This window comes from Rhinolophus sinicus, chromosome 2 (genome assembly GCF_057876585.1).
Source record: "Rhinolophus sinicus isolate RSI-liver-muscle chromosome 2, RSI-T2T, whole genome shotgun sequence".
Classification (NCBI taxonomy): domain Eukaryota; kingdom Metazoa; phylum Chordata; class Mammalia; order Chiroptera; family Rhinolophidae; genus Rhinolophus; species Rhinolophus sinicus.
Window position 1 is genome coordinate 139922862 of NC_142502.1, and position 12815 is coordinate 139935676.

General features: G+C 48.6%; 1 protein-coding gene and 1 long non-coding RNA gene across 2 annotated transcripts in view; one reads left to right on the forward strand and one right to left on the reverse strand.

Moving 5' to 3' along the window:
• Nucleotides 1-1787: 1787 nt before the first annotated feature.
• Nucleotides 1788-11788, forward strand: CLEC4F (C-type lectin domain family 4 member F). Its single transcript, XM_074332140.2, has 7 exons — nt 1788-2072; nt 3452-3568; nt 3875-3970; nt 5055-6173; nt 9406-9557; nt 10456-10574; nt 11368-11788. Exons 1-7 carry the CDS (start codon nt 1997-1999, stop codon nt 11504-11506), a joined length of 1818 nt encoding a protein of 605 aa, XP_074188241.2. The 5' UTR covers nt 1788-1996; the 3' UTR covers nt 11507-11788.
• Nucleotides 7278-12815, reverse strand: part of LOC141571561 (uncharacterized) — a 29933-nt gene continuing 24395 nt past the window's right edge. Inside the window, exon 2 of the long non-coding RNA XR_012496400.2 lies at nt 7278-11867. This is a non-coding gene — a long non-coding RNA (uncharacterized LOC141571561). The remainder of the gene's footprint in view (nt 11868-12815) is intronic.

Below are 12815 nucleotides of genomic sequence, written 5' to 3' on the forward strand. Positions count from 1 at the left end.
ATTTTCTTGTTCAAGTTGTTCCAGCTTTGGCCATTGGGAACTATTTCAGTTGTCTCCTGTGTCCTTTTGACATACTTTCATCATTTCTTTTTAAAGCATCTCTTTAACTTTCTGGCAGTACAAGATACTCCAGACTCATTTTGTGCATTTCCTGTCCCAATCCTAGAATCAGCCATTTCTCTAAAAAGACCTGGTTTCTGTTTTTGGAGACTGGTATTAGAAACCAAGATCAGCCACTGCTATTGGAGTGTGGTTGCTTCTTCTTGGCTGAGAGAGCTAGGTAATGTGTGTGTGCATACTTGTGTTTTGAAAAGATCATTACACATGATCTTTTGATGGATCCTCACGCTCATTCCTGCAATATGGTGACCAGACTTGAGGGAGGCAAGACAAGAGGCAGGGAGAACCGTTAGAAGACTAATTGAGCTAAAACCAGGTGACATGGTGGCCTGCACTGCGGCCTGTGGAGTGAGGGATTGTTGTTGCTATTGTTGGATTCAATATGGGGTGTCAAGACACGTTGTGCAGCTGGGTACAGGTGCTCCCATCAGGCCATGAAGTTGCCCTGCCTCTGGCTGCCTCTGGCTGCCTCTGGCTGCCTCTGGTTTGGAGTTAGTGCCAAGCAAGCTTCTCGGTGGTGATCTTGGTAGCTCCACACTTACAACCTCATGGCTCTGCAACTTCCGAGAAAAGAATGTCCCTTTTCCAACAGTTCCAATCAAACCCAGCATTGGGTCACATGCTTATCTCTGAAGTAATGATGGAGGTCAGGGAAGTGGGTTATGTTGATGGAGCCTCACGCTCATTCCTGGGGCTGGGAATTGGGTATAGGTTCAGCCTCACCCCTACCGACCAGACTGAGCATGAGGGAAGGGTCGTTCTCAAGACAAATCCCAGGATAGATGCCCGAGGAAGGGAGATTGTTAGCTCTCAGCTGCTAAGGACCCCTGCTTGCAGGCTGTAGGTCTTTCCATCAAAACTGCTGGATCTAGCTACTCCCTGGAATACAGCTGACCACACTGTGTTGTTAGGGGTTAATATGGATGACTGAAAAACTTCTGGGGTGCCTGAAGCTAGTGGTCTGCACCTCTAGGAGCACAGCCCTGTACCCTTCAGTAGGAATAGGGAAAACAAATGTGTGAGAGTTCCCAGCTGATGAATGGTTCTGATATTAATGTATAAAATGTCCATTTGATTTTTTCTGGCCAGAGAACAGAGAGACCTCTTTGGCAAGGATGCAGCAGCCTCCTGGTGTTTCTTTCCTGCTGGCAGGTGGTGTTCTTGTGGGAGAAGTAAAAGCTTGGATCTGGGGGTTGGAGGGGAATGGGGACAGGGGAGAGGGGGCTAGAGGAAGGGTCCTGCTGATCACACCTCTGAGGCCACCACGTCTGGAGGACTATGCCCCTCTCCTGGCCCAGACTCAGCCCTTCTAGCTGGATAAGGGGGTCCCCAAATTTCTGTTTTGAGGCTCCCTTAGCTTCTGAGGCCCTAGGAAGAGTCAGCTCTTGAGTGGGCCTGGCCTGAGCCCTTCTGTGTGTGGGGAAATAGAAACCAAGTACACACCCTTTCTTTTCTGCCATCATGAACTGGGTGTAGGCAACCACTCCTTCCTCACTCTGCAGATCAGCTGTGCACTTGGCTGGTTGCAATCTGAGTTGACAGTGGCCGTAGGACCCAGGCAGGCTTCCCTGCACTGAAGCTGCTCACCTGGCCCAGCTTCAGTAGGAAGCAGTTTCAGTATGGTTCTTCCACGAGTGCAGTGGGCTACAGGTTTATTAGCACTCAGGGAGCCTGGATGGACTGGTGCCTGGAGTCCTGAGGGGAGGGGCCCCACTGGGGTGCTTGTGCAGAGTCAGCAGGGGAAGGCGGCAGAGCTTGGGGGTGGTCAGGACCTGCTCAGGAGCATATAAGTCCGGGGTATGTCAGCTTCTCTTCCCACCACTGCTGGCCTACAACACGACTTTACAGGGGCAGAGGCAGCGAGCAGCACTGGAGGATGATGGAAGCAGAGATGAACAGTGACAGCGTCCACTTCTGCACAGACAACCAGAATGTCTCCCTGCACCCGCCAGGTGAGCAAACTGGGGGCTCGGCCCATCCTCAGTCAGGGACTGGCCTGCTTGTCCCCCAGCCCTCTGCCATTTTTCTCAGCTCCTCCGTGCCAGGCCAGAGCTCTGCTCATTTCTGTCTCAGCCTCCAGAACAAACAGGCAAGGACAGAAGGTGGTAGGGTGAGGGCATACCCTTAGTCTCCACATGAAATCTCCCAGACCCTTTTCTTTCTTTCTTTCTTTCTTTCTTTCTTTCTTTCTTTCTTTCTTTCTTTCTTTCTTTCTTTCTTTCTTTCTTTCTTTCTTTCTTTTTTTAAAAGATCTAGTCAGAGAAATCTTTTTATTTTATTTTATTTTATTGGGGGATATTGGGGAACAGTGTGTTTTTCCAGGGCCCATCAGCTCCAAGTCGTTGTCCTTCAATCTAGTTGTGGAGGGCGCAGCTCAGCTCCAAGTCCAGTTGCCGTTTTCAATCTTTAGTTGCAGAGGACGCCGCCCACCATCCCATGTGGGAATTGAACTGGCAACCTTGTTGTTGAGAGCTCGTACTCTAACCAACTGAGCCATCGGCTGTCACTCTGGAAGCTCAGTGGCAACTCATTGTCTTCAATCTAGTTGTGGAGGGAGCAGCTCACTGGCCCATGTGGGAATCCAACTGGCAACCCTGTTGTTCAGAGCTTGTGCTCTAACCAACTGAGCCACCCGGCCGCCCCTCCCAGACCCTTTCCTTGACATTGGCAACCTAGTAAGAGAGAGAAGGTGAACTTTGAATTCAGAGGGTCCTGGTTTTGAATCCCATCTCTGCACGCTGGGCTGACCCTGTGAGGTCTCAGGGGTGCTGGGCTGGTGTCTCTCTACCTTTGAGTGGATTTCTCTGTATATTTTTTATCCTTAACCACAGCCCCCCAGACACAGCCCTTCGGACATCCACAGGGGCCTTTCTGAGTCCAGCAGAGGGAGACTGAGGCCATGTTGGTTTGGGGGCGGGCGGCAGCAGCCCCATAGGGCTGTGAGTCTTTCTCTGGTCAGGCTTCATGGACAAGACGGGCCCTGAGACTCTGAGGTCGGGGTTCCTGCTCTGTCTCGCCTTCTCTCCCTTCCTCTCTCCCTCCTTTCTGCTTTCATTCAAACTACACATCTGTTGTCCTTTTTGTCTGTGCTAGGTTTTGTGCCCTATGCACCTCCTCCAGGTTCTGGCTGTGGTCTTCTCTTGGCCTTTGTGTTGCCACCATATCCCCCCATCGCTCTGGTGAACGTTCGAAGCACTGAAGCTCCCTTCTCCGTGATAGTGTGGCGGGTGTTCTCATCTCCCTCGGACAGGCCAGGAGACTGAGCCTGAAGGGCTGACTGTCCAGGTCGCACAGCATAGTCTTGTCCTGGACACTGGTGTCTCCCCTACAGGCCCAGACTCCTCAGCAGTGGCTCCCGCCGCCCACAAGACGTCAAGGCTTGTTTGGGCCACCCTGGCATTTATGGTGGTGACCATCATCACCTTTCTTACGGCTCTCTTTGTTGTGGGTAAGTTCCTAGGTAATCTGAACCCCACTGACTCTCTCTCCTTATTGCATAAAGGCTAGACACACACACCCTGCTCCCAGAAGGGTCAGTCCATCTCCAGCCTCAGGCCCAAAGAAGAGCTTTCTTGGGATCCAACCAAGGCCACTGTCAAAGGGGAGCTTTCCAAGAGCAGAGGTCCATGAAGGAAACTGAGGAGTCCTTGGTGCCATCTCCCTCATTTCAGAACCCTGCCACTGGGTAGGGCAGCCTGTTCCCCAAGGCTCAGTGCTGAGGGGTTGTGCTGACCCAGGAATGGGGGGGTCTCAGTTCTACAGAACCAAAGACCTACACCAGAAGCCTCGGCCTCCTTCCAAGAGTTTCCAGGAGACAACACTACTGGGCAGTTACATGTGGAACTTGACAGTGAGTAGCCATAGTGCGGGTGGGGGTGGGGGAGGGAGCTGGGGCACTCGGGTGCCCGGGTCCTAGGTGGGGCCTCTCCCTTCACACTCCTCGGCCCCTGAATGGGTTCCACTCTCCTCACAGAAAGGCATGATCATTTTTTTTGGTTTGTTTCTTCTTTTTTTTTTAATTAAAGTTTTTTTTTGTGACAGTTGTTAGTAAAATTACATAGATTTCAGGTGTACAATTCTGTAATACATCATCTATAAATCCCGTTGTGTGTTCACCACCCAGAGTCCGTTCTCCTTCTATCACCATATATTTGATCCCCCTTACCCTCATCTCCCACCCCTCCCCCCTTACCCTCTGGTAACCACTAAACTATTGTCTGTGTCTATGAGTTTTTGTTTCTCATTCATTTGTCTTGTTCTTTTGTTGTTTTTGGTTCATATACCACATATCAGTGAAATCATATAGTTCTCTGCTTTTTCTGTCTGACTTGTTTCGCTTAGCATTATAATCTCAAGAGGCATGATCTTTTTTAAAAACAGCTTTATAGAGGTATAATTGACACATACTAAAGTACACATATTTAAAGCGTACAATCTGATAAGTTGTGCCACACGTATATACCTGTGAAATCATGTCACACTCAACATAACGAACGTACGAGTAGCCACCATCCTCCCTTCAAAGTTTACTTGTACCCTTTGTCGTCCTTGCCTCTTCCCTCCTCCCTTCATCCCCAGGCGACCACTGTAATTGCTATAATATAGATCACTTGGTTTTTTCCAGAGATTTATATAAAAGGGATCATAGAGCATGTACTATTTTTTGGTCCTTTATCAGTCATGTGATTTGCCCCTCAGTTTGTGTGGGATCGCTAAGTAAGCATTTACTTCTTTCATTTTTTGGTCCACATTCTCGGGTGGCTCGTCCCCAGGGCCTCTCAGAGGACACTCAGGAAACAGTGAGCAGGAGGCTGCTTGAGGGGCACTCAGGGCTGTGCAGTACACATTCCCTTGGAAATTTTAGGGACCCAGATAATGAATGCTTCCCCATGTAATGGGCCTCTTTGGCTGCCTTCTCCATCTCCTCCCTCCAGATCCCTACCACTCTGACAGGGTGGCAGAGTTGCAAGAGGCTATCCAGATGTTTAAAGATCATGTGGAGAATTCCAGCAGCTGGAGCGTGGAGATCCAGATGTTGATGTGCAGAATGGACAATGTCAGTTCTCAGATCCAGATGCTCAGCGGTCATCTGAAAAATGCCAGTGCTGACATCCAGATGGTAAAAGGCATTCAAAAAGATGTCAAAACTTTGAGTTTCCAGACCCAAATGTTACGGAGTTCCTCGGAGGGGGCCAGTGCTGAGATCCAGAAGCAAAAGGGAGATCTGGAAAAGGCAAATGCCTTAAATTCCCAGACCCAGACTTTCTTAAAAAGCAGTTTAGAAAACACCAGTCTCGAGCTGGGCGTATTAAGCAGAGGATTAGAAAATGCCAACACTGATATTCAGGCCTTGAAGGCAGGGTTGGAAATGGCAAACTCCCAGGCCCAGTTGACAAACAGTAGTTTAAAGCATACTAATGCTCAGATCCTCGTTTTGAGAGGCAATCTGGATAGTGTCAATGATTTAAAGGCCCAGCATCAGTTTTTAAGAAATAGTTTGAAAGGAGCCAATACTGAGATTCAGAAGCTAAAGGAAAGCCTGCAAAATGTAAATGCTTTAAATTCCCAGACTCAGACCCTTTTAAAAGGCAGTTTAGACAACAGCAGTGCTGAGATCCAGTTATTAAGAGGTCATCTGGAAAGGGCTGGCAATGAGATTCACTTGTTAAAAAGAGGTTTGGAAACGGCCACTACCCAGGCCCAAATGGCAAATGGCCGCCTGGAGCAGACAGGTGCTCAGATCCAAGTATTAAAAACACAGCTGGAAAATGCCAATGCCTTAAATTCTGATATTCAGGTATTAAATGATCATTTGAAAAATGCCAGCAGAGAGATAAAGACCCTAAAAGAAGGAATGAAGGGTGCTGCGGCCTTAAATGCTAAGACCCGGATGTTAGAGAGCAACCTGCAGAAGGCCAATGCTGAGATCCAGAAGTTAAAAGGCCAGTTAGAGAACTCTAAAACACTCACTACGAAAGTCCAGGAGGCGCAAAGGAGCCTGGAGACCCTCCATGCGGCCTTTGCTTCACAGGAGCAGCTACAGAAGACCCAAAGTAAGTGGAAGGGAGGGGGTTGACCTGGGGAAGATGCAGTCTCTTGGGAGGGCAGAGTCTTCTGTTGCTTTGGCCTTTTGCTTACTTCACCATACATCCCTCTGGGAAAGAGTGTGAGTGCTGGAGAGGGGCCAAATCCAACCACATATCTCGATGTGCTTAGGAAGTGGTGGAGGAGGCACAGGAGGCACAGACCCTTCTTTCAAGTTGCTCATCACCTGGCCAGAGTCACAAAATGAACACTTGGGAAACAAACTGTGTATGGTGAAGGTGTGCAATAAGGACAGCGGGTGCTAGTGGGGCCAGACAGCCTTATTTCTGACTTCCCGCTGTCACAAGTGGTGTAACTGATCAAGTCGCTTACCTTCTCTGAGCTTCACTTTTTTCATCTGCAAAGTGGGGACAATAATATTTGCTTCTCAGTGAGGATAAAATGAGTTAACACATTTAACAAACTACCCAGCATTCATGCATTCCTCTGAGAAAAGTTTTTGAGGCTTTATTATATGTCCGGGGCATAAAGGTGAATAAGATGTGATGCCCACCCTTGAAGCTTACAGGCTGGTAGAGCAGCCTCGCATGAAACACATGCATAGAGGCATAAGAGTTATTATGTTAGGAGCAAATCTAGAAACTGGGGGTGGGAAAGAGCAAAAGAAGGGAAAGGAGGGAGCTTCTGAGGGCTGGCATTCTCTGGTGTAGAGAAGAGATCTTCCTAGGAGGGAAAATCTTTTGGGGGAGAAAAGATCAAAAGATGCCTTGTTGAGAAGATGGCCCTTGAACTGAGTCCTGGAAAACTAGTAAGTGTTTGCCAGGCAAACAGGGTAAGAAAGCAGCAGGTTCGCAGGCATGGAGACGTGAATCCACGAGGTTCAGGAAACTTGAGGCAGTTCTCTCTGACTGGACTGTGGCCAAGAGGGCAGTTGATGAGGTGCAGGCTGAAAGGACAGTAGGCAGGGGCCAGAATGGCGGCTTTCAAACTGTTTTGAATGTAACCACAGCATGCAATTCATTTTACAGTGTGACCCAGTATAATTATGTATGTGACACACACCTACACATACACACACACGTTTCAAAAAAACAAAACTTTCACTGCATGAATGCATTCTGTTGTTTTATAATTTATTCTTAAAAAACAAAAACATCTCAACACACCCCACTAATGAGTTGATAATTGCAGTTTGAAAAACACTATGCTAGAAAGGTAGGCAGACCTGGAGAGACACCAGCTAGATGTGGAAGGCCTCTGAGGATCTATTGCAGGGCTTCAAGGAGGCTGTCTAGATAGGCCTCCTACTGAGATGGGGAATAGAATAGGCAGAAGGGCAGGGAGATTTAGACATGCTGAGTTGGAGATGCTGCAGGAATATTCATGTGGATGTCACCTGCAGACTGTCTGGAGTGTAGGAGAGAGGCCTTGGCTGCAGACCTAGATGTGGGAATCCTGGGTATTTTGGTTCTGGTTGTGGCAATGGGAGCGGCGGTGGGGGATTTGCATGAGATGAAATGCTTCATGAGAAGAAGGCTGAGGGTGGACACAGGAAGTCAACCTTCAGGTGGCAAGAGGGAAAGAGGTGTTTTTGAAGGAGACTGGAGAAGGCAATCTTAGAGGCAGGAGGAGAACCAGCACATGTGCTGTTGGGGAAGCCAAAGAAGGGCAGAATTACAAGAGGGAGTGGCTATTCCTGCAAACAACTTAGAGCGGATAGGTAAAGTAACCAATAAACATTCACTGACTCTGGGCAAACTTCATTGGAATGAAGTTTAAGTGGAGAGAGTGGTATGTGGCCAGGGGTGTGAATGAAAGATCAGGTGCACCGGTCATTTAAGGACCTCGGCTGAGAAGAGAAGGAGAGAGATGAGGCTAAGGTGAGTGGATGGCAGGGTAGAGGGAGGGATGTAAAAAAAATGTATCATTAGTATTTACATTATAAAACCTATGTATTAATTATAGACAATGTGGCAAAGGATGAAAAAGAGAAGGATGAGAAAACAACCAAGTACATTTGCATGAAAATTTCTATATTTTCTATATGAACCCACTGCTAACATTTAGGTGAACTTCCTTGAGAGGCTTTTGCTAGATTACGATGGGCTTGATCTGACGTGAGAGAAAGGAACCAGTGGCCATCAGGCCTTCCCGCTGCTCACAGGGGAAAAATCCCAAACTCCTTCACAGTGGAGGTACAATTTAGTGCTGGTGAGCCCGTCCAAGTTCGTCTCCTATCCTTTGTGCATTGACCACACCAAATACTTGAACAGATCAGGCCATGCTCTGCTGTTTCACACCTTCACGCTTTTGTGTCTACGCTTTCTCCTGCCAGGAATCCTCTCCTTGACCCTGACCACCTGGAAAACTGTTCCTTAGTCTTTTAAGACTCAGCTCAAGTTATATCTCACCTTGGGTATCCTTCCTGAGCCCCACTTCTAGCCCTGGTGAAATAGACCATAACCTCTTTCCTGCCTCTATTCTGACAGGCGTCAATCAATGCACCTCCAACACCCTTTTTTACACCAGTCTCTTTACTAGGCTGGAAGTTCCTAGAGGGCATGAATCCTGTTTTACTGATCTTTGTATAATAGATCACTGTTAGTAGAAGTTAAGGAATGTTGAACAAAAGAATAAATGAATGCATAAGCGAGTCTGTTGTGGCACCCGTTCCGACAAATGACGTTTAGATGATGTTAAAGGGCAGAGTGTCAGGGCAGGGAGGGATGGTGCTCGGGGGAGGAGCTCACTGAAAGTGTGAGGTCAGGCAGACCAGGTGATGACAAGGTTCCAGGTATGGTCCTAGGTGTGGGCAGCTGAAGTGGATGGAGATGAAGTCAAGGCAATGAGTGGCATTATGGGACGGCTGGAAATCTCCCCCAGGGACATGGCAGGAATTGAGGTGCAGAGGACTGTCAAGTGATGGCAATGAGTTGGGAAGCAGGGGAGTCGAGCCAGAAAGCAGGAGTCCGGAAAGAGAGTGTTGTTTGGGTAGAAAAGCTGTCTGAGGATCCCCGGAGTGATGGAGGTGTCTTGGGCTGTAGCTTCCTGGAGTACCTGGAGTATTGGGTAGTGGGCTGAGGGGGCAGCCTCCCAGGCCTTGTCCCTGGGGCACTGGGCGACAAGCATTGCATGGGCTTGTGACTCTCAGTGGCCAGTCCCTGGAGAGGCCAGGAAGGCCAGTTCTTGGACATCCACAGCCAGCCCCTGCTTCTTTCTCCTCCCCAACCTTTGTTCCAGATCAACTTCTCCAGCTGATCCTGCAAGGCTGGATGGTCCATGACAGCAACTTTTATTACTTCTCTAAAGTCAAGAAGTCTTGGCACGAGGCTGAGCAGTTCTGTGTGTCCCAGGGAGCCCACCTGGCCTCAGTGACCTCTGAAGAGGAGCAGGTCAGAGCTGTGGGCTTGGTGTGGCGCTGGTGGGATAAAGGACTTTGGTGCTTTGGCCTTCTCCCTCTTGGAGCACACATGGCAGAGATCGTCATGTCACTTCTGTCAGTAAGGGAGCAAATATTTACTGTGTTCTGATGAGCATCTTGCACTGGAAGTAGAAGCACTGACAGCAAACCCCAATGTCCTCAGTGAATGAGGTAGACCCCCAGGCCCACAGATTTCAGCAGTGAGGGAGGGCAAAGGGAGGTGGCACCAGATGACTGCCCACAAAGTGTGGGGCGTATACTTCCCTCCTCATCCCCTTGTTTAACCCCTCAGCATCTTCTCTAGTTGTCAATCTTGATTTTAACGTCAGTTAATTCAGTAGCTGTGGAGGACCCACGAGCAGGAGACCCAGGCTTCTTGGGAAGGCCAGACATACACATAGGAGTTTGAGGACCACCAAAGTCCATAGTCCCTGGGTGGCCCGTCTGCTGAAGGTCCTTATCAGAATTTACTAGGGTTATTGACAAAAGACCACAATAGGTTTGGTCTAATTCAACTAACAGAACTGCCCATCCTGGTGGTTCTCCCAACTGTTCTTGTATGTCTGTCAAAGGACATGCTATTTTGTAAAACAAATTTTCTTAATAAACTGTGGCCAGGTCTCTTTTTCCCAGGAAAACCCCACTCCTCATCAAGTCAACATGGGAGAAGCTGGACTTCCCTTCAGGGGACCTGGCTGCTGCCCTAGATCTTGGACAAACCGTGGAAGGCACGGGGAGGGACCCAGCTCCTTCAGAGGAGCGGTCCGCATGCCCCCGGGACCAGCAGGGGATGACCTGAACTCCTCTTCTACGTGGCTCGGAGAACCAGCTCCTCGCACAGGTCAAACAACACTGCCTTTTCTTGCCAGGCATATCTGAAAGCGTTCACGAGTACTACCTACCACTGGATTGGCCTCACTGACAGAGGAAATGAGGGCTCCTGGCGCTGGGTAGACGGGACACCATTCAATGATGCCCAGAGCAGAGCGTAAGTCCAGCCACTGCCTGGTGCTGTCCCAGGCACGGTCTCAGGCAGGTCTGATTAGAGGCTCTTGTGTGGCCCTGTCCTGTCTGTGTAAACCTGCCCAGTAAGTGTTAATGTTGTGTGTGTGATATACGTGTATGATGTGTGTGTGATATGATGTGTGTCTGGTGTGTGTGTGATGTGTGTGTATGGTGTGTGTATGATTGTACGTGATGTGTGCGTGTGTATGTGCGTGAGGTGATGTGTGTAGTTGTGCGTGATGTGTACGTATAGTGTGTGTATGATGTGACATATGTATGGTGTGTGTGTATGGTGTGTGTGCATAACTGTGTGTGATGGGTGTATGATGTGTGTACGTGCGTGTGAGTATAAATGGGCATAGTTGTGATCCTTGCCTGGACCTCTCCACAGAGGACATGTTCCAGGCGTGGCAGGCAGCCTGAGTGGATGTTCCTGTTTTTCTTTTGTTTGTTTGTTTGTTTGTTTGTTTTTGCCTGTCTATATCCTGCATAGGCCTGGTCCCAAGAGGCCCTGCCCTGATCACAAGGTATCTGAATGTGAATTCTGGGGTGGGGGCTTGCAGCTTCAGACACCCTTCCTGTCCTTTGATCCTCGGTAACTAAGGTAACTAAGGCCGACCTCAGCAGAGATCCCCTCCTGGTGACTCTGGCCCCAGCTCCGTTCCCATCCTGGGGCCACCAGGGGATTAGGGACCCATGTCACGTCAGCTCCTTATGCCACAGTGGGGGAAAGGGACTCTTTCTTCATCTCATAGAATAAAGCCCTCTCCCTCCAGATTTTGGGAAAATAACCAACCAGACAACTGGCGCCACAGAGATGGGCAGAATGAAGACTGTGTCCAAATTCAGCAGAAGTGGAATGACATGAACTGTAACTCCCCCTATCACTGGGTCTGCAAGAAGCCCGTTAGCTAGGGTGTGGCCTGAGGCAGGCCAGAAATGAGAGGTCACTGCCGCTGCTAGCTCTGGACCCTTTCCACTCGAGCCTCTGAACCCTCTGGGGCCTTCCATCTGTGTTTCCTGCTCTGTACTTTTATTTTACCCCTCAAACATACTTACCTCAAGGGACCCAGTGGCACCAATGGCTCCTCAAGGCAAGAGCCTTGCTGTGCCTCTGTATCCCCCTCAGCAATCAGCACAGGTCTGTCAGACAGCGGGTCCCAAGGGTCTCAATAAATACTTATTGGATGAACAAAACCTTTGTATTTATCTCTGCGACAGCTGCCATACTCTCTTCACCTTGGATTGGCTCCCCTTCCTCAATGTCCTTTCTGTCCTGAAAGAAGCACATCTTTGGTTAAGGGCTTAGTAGCTAGGAACACGTAATTAATTTGTTGAAAAACAGCAGAGGTTTAACACCAATGACAGGGAAACCATAGATGGTCCAAGTTCTCAGGACGTCATAGCCATCCTGGCTGTTCTCTGAGTTTCCTTTTCTGCAGGTGGGGCTGGAGCTAGATTATTCCAGGTCTTTAAACCACTCCAAAAACGGATTTCTCTCCTGTGGTTGGCTGCATCTCATTTTCAGACTGTTAACTCTCAGAGGCGTATCTCTGACTTCGGCCTTGTCTTGTGCCCCCATGCATCCTTCCAGGGACTCAGGTTTCTGCCAGCTCAATTTAGAATGAGAATTTCTACAGCAGTGCTTTGCCCTGCCTGTGGAATCCCCTCCTATGTACACACAGGGAACCCTGAGGAGATTTCTGGAACTCTTTCTCTGCATAGCTCCCTCCCCGTCATACTCTTCACTAAATTCTAGCACACTCTGTCCCCCCAAACTCCCATCTTTCTTTCTCCAGCTTAGTTTGACTATCATACCCTGTATGGGACCCTGCTCCCTGTACTGCGGTCTGGAAAGACACTCCAGGAGGAAACCCATGCGGGTCATGGGCTCAGGTGTGCTTCCCTAGCCAGGAACGTGGATCACAGTTTTGCTCTGCCTGTTGTCCAATGTCTGAAAACAATCATTTCATGTATTTTGTCCAATTTTCTAGTTGCTTACAGCAAAAAGGCCAGTCCAGTTACTCCATGATGATCAGAAATGGAAATCTATTCTATCTTTTATGATATCTTTGGCTGAACAAGACTTTAATCTGTTTGTATTCATATTTTCCTTTGACTTTTTCTTGTATGGCTTCTTAGCGTTTTATCACTTTTAGAAATTCCTCTTCTATCCCAGGATTGAAATAACATTTTACTATATTTCTTTTAGTATTTTTACATA